The following is a 15,788-nucleotide window of genomic DNA, read 5'->3' as shown; positions in this document are numbered from 1 at the left end:
CTGTCTTTTAATGCTCAGGGGTGTGTTCCTGCTTTGCTGGAGAATTAGCATGGTATCTCTTGCTCTAGAATTTATTGGCTCTTGGGTGGAGCTTGGTTTCAGTGTAGGTATGGAGGCTTTTGGGTGAGCTCTTGTCTATTAATGTTCCCTACAATCAAGAGTTCTCTGATGTTCTCAAGTTTTGGAGTTAAGCCTCCTATTTCTGGCTTTCAGTCTCATTCTTATAGTAGCCTCAAGACTTTTCCATCCATACATCACAGATAACAAAACATCTAGGTTAATGGTAAAACAGTTCTCCTCAGCAAGGGACACCCAGAGAGGTTCATAGATTTACATGGAGAAGAGAAGAGGGAGGAGGGAGGTAGAGGTGATGAGGAGGAGAAGAGGGGGAATCAAAAGGGGAGAGACCAATCTAGCCAGTAATCAGTTCCCTAAGTGTTCTCCATAGTCTGGAACACTCAGAGAGATTCACAGAGTTAAGCAGAGAAGAGAAGGGGGAGGGAGGAGATTGAGATGACCTGGTGGAGAAAAGGGAGAGTCAAAAGGGGAGAGAGCAATCAAGCCAGTAATCACACCCTCCTTTTGAAGAGAATGGGCTGCCTTTCTGGGTGCCTGGTGTCCGCCACCAGCATTCAGAAGTTGTTTTGTGGAAGTTACCCAGATTTCAAATGAGCTCTTGATGAATTTGTGTGGGATAAAGTGGTCTTCCCATCCTATTCCTCTGCCATCTTGGGACCACTCCCCAACTGGCCAATTTATTTCATGGAGGTATTTATCATCTAACTTTTCCTTTGAATTTTTTCAATTATGTAAAAAATTAAAGCCAGAATCCTGAGAATGTTATATCTAGAATGCATCCAATCTAGAATAAATACTTCAATGATTACGATGTCTTACCTTCTCCAGTGGAATTAATTTTTCCTGATTCTTTCTATATTTATTTTTGATTTTTAAATTCTTGAGTTCAAAAATTGGCATTCTGAAATATCACTTCTGAACTCTTTTTTCTATATATGCTATGTCTTTATGTTTATTTATAATTTATATTTGTTCTCATTTCAAATATGTTTTGAAGTAAGAGTATATGTATGCACACAGTAGTTAAAATGAAGCTAAAACAGATCATAAGCCATGTAGTAAAAATTAGAAATTTTTCAGCTAGAAACCAGAATGAGAGTTTCTGAAATGCATTATTTTATTTGACTATGACTTTTCTGCAAACAAGGAAAGAAACAAAAACATTTTCATTTCCCAAGTTTAATATGAAAGCCCAATGTCATCAAAGTTTTGGGTATTAAAATGACTCTCTTCTCTGTGGCCAGAAGTACCTTCCTCAAACTCTTCATCTCCCCCTTCATTTATTTACCAGTTTGCATATTATCTCCTTTTGTAAAACCTTGTATTGCATATTCAATAAAGAATTACCTTTACTTTGAATTATACATTGATAATTATATACTGTCACTTGGAGAAGCAAATGGCAAACCACTCCAGTATTCTTGCCTGGAAAATCCCATGGAGACAGGAGCCTGGAGGGCTACAGCCCATGGGATTGCAAGAGTTGGACACGACTTAATGACCAAACCACATAGCTGTCACTAATTGGATGCCTATCACGTGAAAGGCAAATATCAGGCACTGAATTATCTCTGACCTTCACAATAATCCTGAAGGATTCCTGCTTAAATGTCTTCTTTATAGATGATTGAAGTGAAACTAAGAATAGCTAAGAAATTTGCATGAAGTCAGATAGCTGTTAATAATTAAGATAGAATTCTTGATCTGAATCCCAATAGCAGTTTGTAATGGAAAGATATCCACATGTAGAATGTTCTTTAAAATATATATATATATAATAGTTGTATAATAACTGTGTAACCTTTACTTACTGTTCTTTGTAAAAGAGAAAGCATATGAAACCTATATTGACATTTGAATATTACTGTACTTCCTTACAGCCTGTGAACTTATGAATCAGGGGATCTTGGCCCTGGTCAGCTCCATTGGCTGCACATCAGCGGGATCCCTCCAGTCTTTGGCAGATGCCATGCATATCCCGCACCTCTTCATTCAGCGCTCCACAGCTGGGACCCCAAGGAGTGGCTGTGGACTCACCCGGAGCAACAGGAATGATGACTACACTCTCTCTGTTCGGCCACCTGTCTACTTAAATGACGTTATCCTGAGAGTGGTCACAGAATATGCCTGGCAGAAGTTCATTATATTCTATGATAGCGAATATGGTAAGTGTTTATTACTTGAATGAGTTTTATAAGCTGGTATTTATATGGCAGTTAATTTTGTTGAATCTTGAAAAACTTGAAGAAGTTATTATTTTTTGTGGTTTTCATGTCCTGGAATGTTCTTACAAATCAGGCAACAATGACAAAAAAGTTTGTTAAGACCTCAGGTTCAATCTTTTGCATATATTTTGATTTTCCAAATAATAGGAAGTTATTGAAAACAATGCTGTATTTTTTCCTCTTTCAAAAGCATTTATACCTAAATATAACAATAAAAGAATAATTTTCGACAGATCCTAGAACACTTAAAAATATTACATATTTCTATTTTTCAGTTAAAAAAATCTGAAGTATTTTTCTTATGCTCTTGTATAGACTTTAGAATCTACTTAGTACTTAACACTTTGAGGGTCATTGAAATTATAATGCCTTATATTTATCCTAGCATATTGTCTCCAATGTGAACTCTCACAAAAATAGTGACTAGTATAAAGATACTTAATTTATTTAACTTTCCAAGGTAAAACACAAGGCATTTTACTTGTATTATTTTACTATATCTTAAGAAGATACTGTGTCTCAATATTTTTACTTGTGCTACATTAACAAAAGTAAGCAAAAATAGGGCTTCCCAGGTGTAAAGAACTTTCCTGCCAATGCAAGAGACATAAGAGACTGCGGTTTGATCGCTGAGTCAGGAAGATCCCCTGGAGGAGGGCATGGTAAGCCACTCCAGTGTTCTTGCCTGGAGAATCCCAGAGGAGCCTGGCAGGCTACCATCCATAGCGTCAAAAAGTAGCTACTTCATGACTGAAGTAGCTTAGCACGCATTTAATAATAAATAAAGAAATAATGTTATTTTTGTTTAAACACTTTTTTCCCAAATTAAAATCTATCTGTTTTCTATCTGACTAATCCCAGAGATTTTCAATATAGTTTCTTTCTTATTTTTGTTATTAGGAAGAGAGGAAAGACAATAGAGATTGATAGGTTCAAATGAGAGGAAATAAACAGATTTGATAAGGGATATATATTGCGAAGCATGTGCTTCCTTAGAAATTTGCCTTAAGAAGGAGACAGAAAAAAAAAATTCCTTTCAGTGTGGATGGGCCTGGTTTTTACATTTTTATTTTAAAACGTTAAGATTTACGATCTAAAGAGCAACTTATTTTCATTGCAAATAAAAAACTATTTCAAAATGAGGGTTTTCTTACCCTAATCTGCTCAGCATTTTGAACATAGAGAACAGTTACACAAGAGTTGCCAAAAAGTGACATCAATAGAACCAACCACAAACAGGTTGGCAGAAAGCTGGAAAGCAGCAAATAAGAGCTCCTGTGGACTCCTAGGGAGGGAATGCAAGTGGCAGCTACATTAGCCCTAAATATTCAAAGGTCACATGGGGTTTGGGCAGCTGAGTTCCATTAAACTTGATGGGTAGACTTCAGCCAAAAGTCTGTGACACTCTCTAAAAGCACAGTCCTTTGTCCCCAGGACGGAAATCCTTGTTTTGTTGTTTAATTCGTATTACTTAGGGGTCACAGAACGAAGACCAAGAGACTAAAATGAATAAAGTAAACAGAAAGGAAATAAAAATAATTGCCTCATCAGTAAAAGTAAAGATGGAACACAAATCTGATAGTCACTAGTAGAATTATTTAGTGAACATAGTAAACTCTAACTCTACTGTCAACATACTGAGTATCCCTTTGTCAATTTTTTCTAGTCGGATTATCTATGGATATATAACCACAAATGGTATTCTCATGACCTCTACTCAAACATAATTAGAAATAATGAATTTTTAAATTGCAAATCTTTATTTAAGAGGAGAAAACATTGCTTAGTTAGTCCTATCAAAGTAGTCTGTAAAATAAAGAACAGAAAATAACTTTTGATGATGTTTCTACAAATTAAAATGAGAATTTTACTGTATGATTACAAATATCCATGAGAAAAGAAAATTCCTTGTTATCTTATTCCCAACTCTTACATGGATTACACTTAGGGAATTCTTATAAAAGAAGACATTTTGATTACTGATAAGTAATTTTTTAAATGTACAATAAATTCATGGTCACACACTCCTTTCCATACATTTGAATTTCCCCATTCTCTTTTCTTTTGCTTTCCTTTGAATAAATAAGATGCTTATAATCATACTATTTGTATTCTCTGTTAGAAGCAGTTTTTGTATTAGGAATAACGAGAACATTTTACTTTACTCTGATGATAAACTTTATTTTAACTTATTTAATTTAATAATTCATGAAAAAATATCCTGATTGTACTTTTAAAATCATTTCCAGTAATACTTTTCTTCCATGAAAGAAAAATTTTCTTTGATACTTACAATAAATCTTGCTAGTAAAGAACTGGGCTAGAATCCAAAATAAACATCAAGCTATCCAAATATCTTGTATCTTGAAGAGGGCTAATGTATTTACATATACATTCATCATAGTCCTCATTTTAAGTTCAAACATTAGAATTATACTTGACTTTTATCTTGGTTATCAGGAGTTACTTTCATTAAGGAATGGATTAAGCAACCTTCCATTCCATGGATCGAATCAGGCAACCTGCTGAAGCCAAATGTTATTGAAGATGTATTTTGCTTAGAAAAATATACTTAAAGAAAAAGGTTAGGCTTCTTATCCAGTTTATTAGAGGAACACTTTTCTTCAAAAGCAGTTAATTATGATTATGAGCTTTAATTATGATTTAAGTTGGCTTAAAGCTCCACATTCAGAAAACTAAGATCATGGCATCTGGTCCCATCACTTCATAGCAAATAGATGGGCAAACACTGGAAACAGTGACAGACTTTATTTTTGGGGGCTTCAAAATCACTGCAGATGGTGACTGTAGCCATGAAATTAAAAGACACTTACTCCTTGGAAGGAAAGTTATGGCCAACCTAGACAGCATATTAAAAAGCAGAGACATTACTTTGCCAACACAGGTCCATCTAGTCAAGGCTATGGTTTTTCCAGTAGTCATGTATGGGTTTGAGATTTGGTCTATAAAGAAAGCTAAGTGCTGAAGAATTGATACTTTTGTACTGTGGTGTGGAGAAGACTCTTGAGAGTCCCTTGCACTGCAAGGAGATCTAACCAGTCAATCCTAAAGGAAATCAATCCTGAATATTCATTGGAAAGACTGAAGCTTAAGCTGAAACTCCAATACTTTGGCCACCTGATGCAAAGAACTGACTCATTGGAAAAGACCTTGATACTGGGAAAGATTGTAGGAGGGAGGAAAAGGGGACGACAGAGGATGAGATGGTTGTATGGTATCACTGACCCAATGGACATGAGTTTGAGTAAACTCCAGATTGATGATGGACAGGGAGGCCTGCCGTGCTGCATTCCATGGGGTTGCAAAGAGTCAGACATGACTGAGTGAATGAACTGCACTGAACTTATGAATATGAGCCCAGTGTAAAAGTACACTATAAATTCCTTACCAGAGAAAATTCATATCTTTGACAAATAAACGGATGATGACCCCGGTTTGATTCCTGGGTTGGGAAGATCCCCTGTAGAAGGGATAGGCTACCGCTCCAGTATTCTTGGGCTTCCCTTGTGTATCAGCTGGTAAAGAATCTGCTTGCAATGCAGGAGTCCTGGTTTTGATACCTGAGTTGGGAAGATCCCCTGGAGAAGGAAAAGGCTACCCACTCCAGTATTCTGGCCTGGAGAATTCCATGGACTGTATAGTTGATGGGGTCACAAAGAGTCGGACACGACTGAGCAACTTAGAAAAAAAAAGAAAGAAAGAAGATGGATGGAAAGAGAAAAAAAAATGTGAAACTTTATTTGAATGAATTGACTCAAGACATTCTTTTTAAAGACTTGAAAAGAAGTGTTAAACTTTTAAAAATGTGTCATTTAAGAAATAGTCATTGTTCCCTTGTTTAGTGAAAATGCAAAACATGACATTAAAAATTTTACAGAATGTAGTCTTAACCTTTAAGAAACTTATAATTAAAAAACAAAATATTTATAATAATCTCTTAATAGAGAAAATAGTATGTTGTATCATAAATGATATAAACTGAGTACTAGTGGTCTGCAGTGAAGAAAGTGTTTAATTTAGGCAGCAATGATCAAAGAAGGCTTCATGGGTAGACTTTGATCTTGATTATTGCCTCTCAGAATCCTACCTACCTTTCACAGTGTTTGAGAGACAGCAACTCCAATAGAGAGTGTGAACAAATCTTATAGAAACAAAAATATTAAAAATAGTGTATCTGAGCATTTTTATTGGCCAGGCACTAGAATAAATATTTTACATTATATCACTGAATTTTCTCAATAGCTCTATGAAGTAGATTATAGTATTATCACAGTTTTATAAATTGGAAAACAGAAACAACTGATGGGTAACTTGTTTATGAAATATACCTGAGAAGCATCAATACTGAGTTTAAAGTCTGACCAGAGCATGTACTCCTAACCATGTATAATGAGTATGAAGAGATTGCAGTGAACTATCACACCAGAATATAACAAGGGGATAATCTTATAGAGAAAGTTTATTGATATCCAGGCTCTGTTCTAAATGCTTTACATGTTCATTTAATTCTCACAGCAGCTCTATGAGGTAGATGATGATGATGATGATGGTAATGATATTACAGATGAAAAAAGCTGAGGTAGTAAGAAGTCAGGTGACTTGAAACCAAGCCCCAAAAGTCTGCATTCAGGCACTCATAGTGTCTCTTCCTGCTTTCAACTACTGGACTATTTCGATGCTATAGAAATAATAAGATTAATTTCTGACACAAATTTCTTAAGCATTTACAATGAAAATGTGTAGAATCATTTTCATTAAAGAGATACAATAACTGACTTTAAGCCTGCTGACCTTCAGCATATTAATATCATTCAAGAAAAAATACTGTATATCAGTTCAGGAGGTTTGTTTATCATTGTAAATTTGGAAACAGGACAGTCATTGAGTCGAAGTAGGCTGACTTCTCAACAGAAATAGCTGCTTCTCTATATAATAACTGTTCTCCTCCTTAGGCCAGATTTGCTTGAGAGCATAATACTTCCAGTTGAAAAACTATAGTCCCCAGATTGCTTACAGGTGGGGCTGTAATGTGATACAGTCAAGAATTGTGAAGGGTCTGAGATTTTCACCCTGCATGCATGCGTGTGTGCTCAGTTGCTTCTGTCCTGTCTGACTCTTTGCGATCCTACAGACTGTAGTCCGCAAGACTCCTCAGTTCATGGGATTCTCCAGGCAAGAAAACTGGGGTGGGATGCCATTCCCTTCTCCAGAGGATCCTCCCAACTCATGGACTGTACCCTTCATCACCTACATTACAGGTGGATTCTTTACTACCGAGCCACTGGAGAAGCTCTGAGATTTTACCCTACTTACAAGCTAAATAAGTTAGCCTGCCTCAATTATAGGTATGCTGGCAGAAAACACTAAGCTCCTGAATTAGAGGGAGAGGACTTTAATGCTTGGGGCACAGCAAGCAATGTGAGCTTTATCTTAATTAAAACTTTCTGTTCATATTAGACACCGTTAAGAAAATAAATGGGCAAACTGTAAACTGAGGAGTAAATTTCAATACATATACCTGAAAAACTTAGGCAAATACATAGACTATATAAAGGGCTCAGAGAATTAAACAAACAAAACTACGAAGCAAAAATATGAGACCAACACAGATACAACAACCGAAAGTGTGCCCAAAGTTTGTTCAAAGAATTCACATAAGAAGCTATATAAATGGCTAATAAGCACAAGAAGTGCTGAACATTTTTAGTCCACAGGTAAATACCAATTAAAATAAGATACTAATCAGTACCCACTAGACCGACTGAAGGCCATTACTACACATGGGGAAGAATGTGGCAAACTGAAACCCTCCACAGAGAGTTGGATGTAAAAATGTGTAGGCACTTATGGAACCATTGGGCAGTTCGTTACAGATTTAAATATTCATCCACCACGTGACTTACCCAGGTCACTTCCAGGTATTTACCAAGATAAATGTGAATGTATATCTTTGCGAAATCATAGATACAAATCCTTATATTAGCATTATTCATAAAGTCCAAAACTGGAAACAACTTAAATGTCCATAATTTTGAAAATGGTTCAAGGAATTGTGGAATGTTCCTACAATGGAATACTATTCAACAATAAGAAGAAATGAACTACTGAAATATTCAACAATTAAAATTTCAGTGAAATAATTCTGAAAGAAAAGAAGTATATACTATAGTATTCCATTTATATGAATTCTGGTAACATACAGAAATAATCTTGGTGATCCAGTCAGAAAGTGATTGCATCTCTGGGCCAGGAGTGGACCGTCTGGAAAAGGACACATGATAACCTTCTGTGGTACCAGAGATATTCAGTTTTTTGTTTTGAGTGCAACACAATAAATCTTTGAGCTATACATGTAAGTTCTATTTATTTATTGTAAGTAAATTATATCTTATTAAAAATTAGAAGACAGAACAACCTATTGCATATCTGAAAACTTTAAAAAAAAAGGGAAAATCGATTTACTTATAATTTCAAATGAAGTATCAGAATTAAATTGTGATCACTTATTGATTATGGTGTCAGAGACAAAGGGTTAGAATTGAGTGTAGTGGACACCTGGAACCGAGATTTGATAATAGACCAGAGTGACCGGAAGAGCTTCTTAATCATCGTAATACCTCAGGTCCATCATAGACACCTGGAATCAGAATTTTTGCAAGGTAGGCACTAAATGTTAACAGCTCTCCTGATGTTTCTGATGCAGCCAGCTTTGTTCCTAGATAAGGCATCTGGAAGCAAGAAACTTTAGTAGATATCTTCTTCAACATCTTTGATTGGTAGCATTTTTTCCCTGCCAGAATCCTCCAAGCAAGAGAGAACTCACTGTATTTTCAAGGAGACTCTTATAAATGGATACTGGACATTTCTAAATGGCAGAAACCTTTTCTTTTTATAATACTTAAAACATACTGGACAAAATGATTCATTTCTAGAATAATATAAAATAAGTAATCCCTTTGCTTGTAATCATTTATCAATAAATAAAGAATTGATTACATCCCATGAACCCACTCAGTCTTCTACTGCCTAAGTACCAAGAACAATTTACTATTTTCAACTTGATATGTATGCTTCTTAGATAGTCCACCTTTCTAATAAATGCCTTTATCCTTATCTATTTTATTTTTTCAATATTTCTGTATATGGCTGATATATATATATATATATATATATATATATACACACACACTGATTACACAATATGCCACATGCTATCTTATTGCCTTAGAGAGATGAGACCTTTACTGCTTTTTAGCAAAACAAAAAACACTTGTGTTTTCACAAAACTTCTGCCTTTTAAATTTTGTATATTAAATCTTTATTGTAAGTACTCATTATATTGCCCTCCCCTTCCAATCTTGCATCATTTTCAATTTGCTTATCATGCTATTTATGCTTTCAGCTGAATCTCTGAGAGAGCGTTTGGTCAAGAAGATGTAATATAATACCTAGGAAGATCATTAGAAGCAATGGTAGTAGTCCAGGCAGGCTCACTATCAGAGAGGTCTAAGCAAGAAATTAGTTGAATGTACCAGAGCCAACAGCTAGATTCCAGAATCCAGGAGTCTTGGAACTGACAGTATACAGAAGTGAGTGATCTTTAAAATAGAATAAAAGCATATAGATTGCTTTAATGAGAGGTTTCTGTTTTAAAGATATTGAAATAAAAGTTGAATTTCAGGGATGGATAGGCTGAATAGAACTGATTTACAAGAGCAGCAAAGTTGATGTGCATTTCATCTAAAGAACTATTTGGGTTATTTAATTTCCTTTGCCTGAAAAATATTGGTCCCACACTTAATATTAGAATGAACCTATTTGTAGATTTATTATCTGGGTCTAATTATGGAGCTTGGAGGGGTAATATGATGATAGGGATATAAACGGCTTGTAAAAGTAATGACACACAGACATGAACTAACTGAAGGTAGTTATATTTGCACTCTTACTATAGCCTCACCTCTATTTCGATTCATGCATTTGTGTCATTCTCAAGCCAGACAGTTGGCATTGGTAACTCCAACTATATTCTTAGAGATTATTACATTAAAAAAAGGCCTCTTCCCTTCTTTGTCCATATATTAATATCATGCATAGGGCTATTTATCCTCCTAGAAAGTCTCAAGCTGTGTTTGGGTCCTGTGCTTATTCTTGAACCAAATGATTTGTTCTGGTGTATGTGGGCTCTCAGTCAGCAATCTGAGTTACATGATGACCCTCTAGGTGAAGGGTAGGCATATGTGGACACATGTGCTTCCCTTGTCAGCTTGAAAAAAATAATAAATATGAATTAGATTATTTCAGTTTGATTAAATTTTTAAATCTAATATTATCAAATTATAATTTAGATGTTTACAATTAATAAATATTTGTCTTTATAATTCACCACTTAAAATTGCTTGTAAAGTACACTCTTCTTTGGTTCAGTTTGCTTGTTTTTGTTGGTTTTGATCAACTTAGATTTATTTTATGTTTTTAGCTTTTCTGACATTTTCCTTACTGTTTCAGGAGAGTCTTTTTCATTTTACAATAAGACTTTTGTCTGTATGTAAATGTATACTATAATTTGTTAAACTAAGTATTTCTGAAAATCAGAGACCAAAATGTATATAACAGGTTTTGATAAAAAATATTTTAGCCTCAAAAATAGTAAGTGAAAACATATTTCTCTTTATATGCAGAAATATTTACTTTTTGACATCCATATGCATGAAAACAAAGAAATAAATTCAGCTTTAAGGATTAATGAATATATTATTTATAGACTCTTGCCTTCTGCAAATGCTATTTAATGATCCCAAATTAAGGGTCAGTATGTAATTGAATGACCTGAGGTACTTAAGTACTACCCTCCAGTATATCATCCTTGTCTTAAAAGTTAAATTGTCATATAGTAGAACTCTTTGAAACGAACTTTGGGGTGCCATCAGCATGATTGCATTCCTAGGAATCACAGTATTTATTCCATGCAGTCTTGAATGTAGGTTTAATCAAGGCCCGTAAAATGGACACATTCCTCTTAATTTATTGCAAATGTTTATAATTAAACACCTGAGGGTGTTTTCAAATGTCTGATGACTATAATATTATTAACGCTCTCTCTAGACAGTCTTAAAGTAGTTTATTACTCATTTGGCTACATTCCAGCTTTCGGTTCTCTCATTTACTTCAATGTACATCAGTAAGCATATAATTAATTCAAGCATCTTAATGAACTATTTTGTTTGCATTTGTATATATTATGTCACGTAGGTAAAAATAACATACTCTGTTTTGCATTTGTACATCAGTAAAATGTCCTAAAAATATTGATTCAGCATAAAATGACATTTAAGTGGAAACATTATGATCTAATGTTAAAATCTTCTTATCAAACAGTTCTTATCAAACTGACAAGTTCTTATCAAACTGAAAATCTCAGTGGGTCACTATTGCCTAACTATGTCACCTTATAATCTCATAAAGCACACTATTATCTTTATTTTCTAAATACAGTACAAGTGACAGGAAATAATTAATGATTCAAATTATTTTGGAGTAAGGGTTGATAAAAAGCCTTCCCCCCCCCCCCCCGAAGAAATAAGAAGTTACAGATTATGCTGTGCTGTTTATTCTTTGGGAAATTCCATTCAGCTTAATGATGTATTTCACGTGTCCAGTAGTATGATGTATTTCTTTTTATCTTAAAAAAAAAACCTTATAAGAATCTAAATATTAATTTTAAAGCTTAACATTCTGTCATAATTTCAGAAACACCAAGCTTGGCTGAATGGAGTCTGAAGTCTCCTGCCCAGTGAAGTCTTCAGTCCATTAAGTGATTAAAAATGATTAAATGCACCTAATCTACTCAAATAAGGGAGAAAGATGAGTAGAGGAAAAGAAAAATCAGACATACAAAGCCTCAGTGAAAAATCTTTTTTTCTACCAAATTTAGTATTTTAAAAGAATTATTTGAATACAATGATAAGGCTAAGAATTACTGTTTGATATGTTCCAGAGAATTTAAGTTGCAACTACAGTTTGGAAAATGAATAGTATTGTATGATTTTTCTGTCTGTGAAAGGGTCTATGTTATCATCAGCTGTGTAAAGAGCAAACCTGTAGAGGGCAGGGATTGTCTTACTCATCATTCCCTCCCAGGTACCTCTCACAGTGCTTGGCACATACTAAGCAGAGACTAGATTCCAAAAGAGATTTCTTTGGATGCTGACTACTGGTTTAGGATTTACAGTAAGATATATATCTGGTTTGTGAGTCAGTTTAGAAATGTATTTATACATTAGATTCTGTTATCCCCTGGGATTTTTCTACCCTAATCTACTTAATTAAAAGCCATGTTTAGAGAGAAATTAAGTTTAATCTTACACTAATTATCATAATAAAGCTATCATTCTGCACAATTTAATAAAACAAATCAATGTGCTTCAATCAGTCAGTACCTCCTAGAGAGTTATTGTGGTAAGTTTGTCTAACTAGGCAACAGTTATCACAGAAATTGCTAGACTATCAAGTTCTAAAGGTATTACCTAAATCAACTTTTAGTCCTTATTATGCTTTTTGTTTATTTTCCATTTTTCTATAGAAAAGGAAAGCAGAAGAAAACCATGAACAAGGGGGATTTTGACTGGGTTAATATAATCTTGATAATGAAAATGTATATTGCATAGAAATTTGCAGTTTACAGACTGCTTTAATACTGCATGTGTGCCAAGTGGCTTCCATTGTATCTGACTCTTTGCAACCCTATGGACTGTAGCTCGCCAGGCTCCTCTGTCCAAGGGATTCTCCAAGCTAAAATACTGGAGCGTGTTGACATGCCCTTCTCCAGAGGCTCTTCCCAACCCAGGGATGGAACCTGCGTCTCTTATCTCTCTTGCATTGGCAGGCGTGTTCTTCACCACTAGCACCACCTGGGAATCCCTGCTTTAATATTTCACACGCTTTATTTCCTTTTATTAGAGTAACTCAATAATTAAGTGTTATAATTTTATTTTTTGTACCAATAAGGTCTGGTTAGCTGTTACTTTTCCTAAGCTTCCATTCCTTTGTTTTTTACATTTCTCTAATTGGCATTCATCAGATTAAAACAATTACTTGTCTAAATTGTTATTCCCTCCACTAAACTGGATATACCTCAAAAACAGGAACTATACCTTCACCTTCATTACAAAACTACCGGATATTTATCAGAAGATTGTGTATAGTCAGTACCCTTTCTCTTGCAAGTGACTGAAGCTCATTTCAAACTATATAAGAAAAAAGTGAAAAAAAAAGAATATTTTTTCAATTGACTTATACAGTTGGGAAGTCTAAGAAATAGCTGGCTTGCCTCTTTCACTTTCTTTTTTTTTAATTTTTATTTTTACTTTATTTTGCTTTACAATACTGTATTGGTTTTGTCACACATTGACAAGAATCTGCCACGGGTGCACATGAGATCCCAATCCTGAACCCCCCTCCCACCTCCCACCCTATATCATCTCTCTGAATCATCCCCGTGCACCAGCCCCAAGCATCCTGTATCCTATATCGAACATAGACTGGCGATTCATTTCTTACATGATAGTATGCATGTTTCAATGCCATTCTCCCAAATCATCCCATCCTCTCCCTCTCCCACAGAGTCCAAAAGTCCATTCTAAACCTCTGTGTCTTTTTTGCTGTCTCGCATACAGGGTTATCATTACCATCTTTCATTCATTGGCTACATTCTTCATTTCACACTAGACATGCTGGCTCTTGCAGTTCCAAAACTGCCTCATGATAGCTTGTGATACAAAAGAAGGAACATCTATTTTTCATTACTCATATCAAATTTCACTTCTTGTTTGAATCCTGTGACTATCTGTGAGCTAATTAATTAGGCCAAAGACCATGGAGAACTCATATTTTTAAAATCAAGACATAAGGAAGACTATGTTTCTTTCTAAAGGTTCTTGGGGAGAACCCCTTTTCTTGCCTTTTTAGGGACCATCCACATTTCTTCTTTCAAGATCCCCTTTCTTCATCATCAAAGCCAGCAACATTCATCTCTGAAGCTTTCCAGAAGTCTCAGCTCATTCTTCAGTAGTCAGATCTATGTCTGACTTTCCTTTTCTGCCTCCTTCCTTTAATTCTAAGTCCTTAGAATTATACTAGTCCCACTGAAGTAATAGGAGATGACTCTCTATCGTAAGGTCAGGTGATTGACAAACCTCAATATCATCTATAAAGCATTAATTCCTCTGTTATATAACCTAACTTATTCATAGATTCCAGGGATTAGGACCTGAGTATCTTTGGGAGGTCATATTCTACCTCCTTTATCTTCACTGTTGTTCAGTCACTCAGTGGTGACCAGCTCTTTGCGACCCCCAGTGGACTATAGCACACCAGGTCTCCCTGTCCTCCACTGTCTCCCAGAGTTTGCTCAAATTCATGTCCATTGAGTCAGTGATGTTATCTAACCATCTCATCCTCTGCTGCCCCCTTCTCCATTTGCATTCAATCTTCCCCAGCATCAGAGGTTTTCCAGTGAGTCAGTTCTTGGCATCAGGTGGCCAAACTATTGAAGCTTCAGCTTCAGCATCAGTCCTTCCAATGAATATTCAGCATTGATTTCCTTTAGGATTGACTCGTTTGATCTCTTTGCAGTCCAAGGGACTCTCAAGTCTTCTCTGGTCTACTGGAGAAGGATGACAACCCACTCCAGTATTCTTCCCATGAGAATCCCATGAACAGTATGAAACTTTCCTTTATAGGGTCCAAGAAAAAAGTCTTTTTTCTGTCCTAATATTATGTTTAGTACCTTACTTCATGAGCCTCTACCACTTGCTGTTATGTAATTATCTGATCAGTAGAATGAATAATCACAAGGAACAACTGAAACTACTATTTAAATTTTGTTATCAATGAATAATATCTAGTAACACCTACAGGCCTGAAAGCTTTATGAGGTGAGATATCACCGTTTATCTTTTTTAATTTCTGTAAACTGAAGCACTTTACTCATTTTTTGCCAACTAACAGTAATACAGATGGTATAGTTGAATAATAATGATGGTTGATCGTATTCACCAATTGACAAAGCCAAAGGCACACTCTCTTTTTTAATGACTTTTCCACACTGCATTTAATAGTGTGATTCAGATTCTTCTCACATCAAACTTACAATTGCTATGTATCATGAGTGTTTGGTGTTACTTTCAATTAACCTAAACTATTATTATTTAAATTCCACATTCCAAGAATCTAAAACATTACACTTGCCATTTTGGGTAGCTAGCCATCTAAAGTTTAGGCAATTCTCTCCTATTGGTGGGTGATCCCTTATCAAGCAATTGGGAACTATTATTAACAGTAATAGCACCTACCATGTTTTAGGCTTCCCTGATGGTTCAGTGGTAAAGGATCTGCCTGCGATGTGGGATACCTGGGTTTGATTCCTGGGTCAGGAAGATCCCCTGGAGAATGGGATGACTACCC

At 35.3% G+C, this 15,788-nt stretch overlaps 1 protein-coding gene across 1 annotated transcript in view; it reads left to right on the top strand.

Annotated features, from left to right (window-relative positions):
* Nucleotides 1–15,788, top strand: part of GRID2 (glutamate ionotropic receptor delta type subunit 2) — a 1,620,720-nt gene that overhangs the window by 860,086 nt on the left and 744,846 nt on the right. The window contains exon 3 of the mRNA XM_052642062.1: nucleotides 1,959–2,243. Within this exon, the coding sequence (XP_052498022.1) occupies nucleotides 1,959–2,243 (285 nt within the window). The remainder of the gene's footprint in view (nucleotides 1–1,958; nucleotides 2,244–15,788) is intronic.

This window comes from Budorcas taxicolor, chromosome 6, assembly GCF_023091745.1.
Source record: "Budorcas taxicolor isolate Tak-1 chromosome 6, Takin1.1, whole genome shotgun sequence".
NCBI lineage: Eukaryota > Metazoa > Chordata > Mammalia > Artiodactyla > Bovidae > Budorcas > Budorcas taxicolor.
This window is presented reverse-complemented; position numbering and strand designations above follow the sequence as displayed.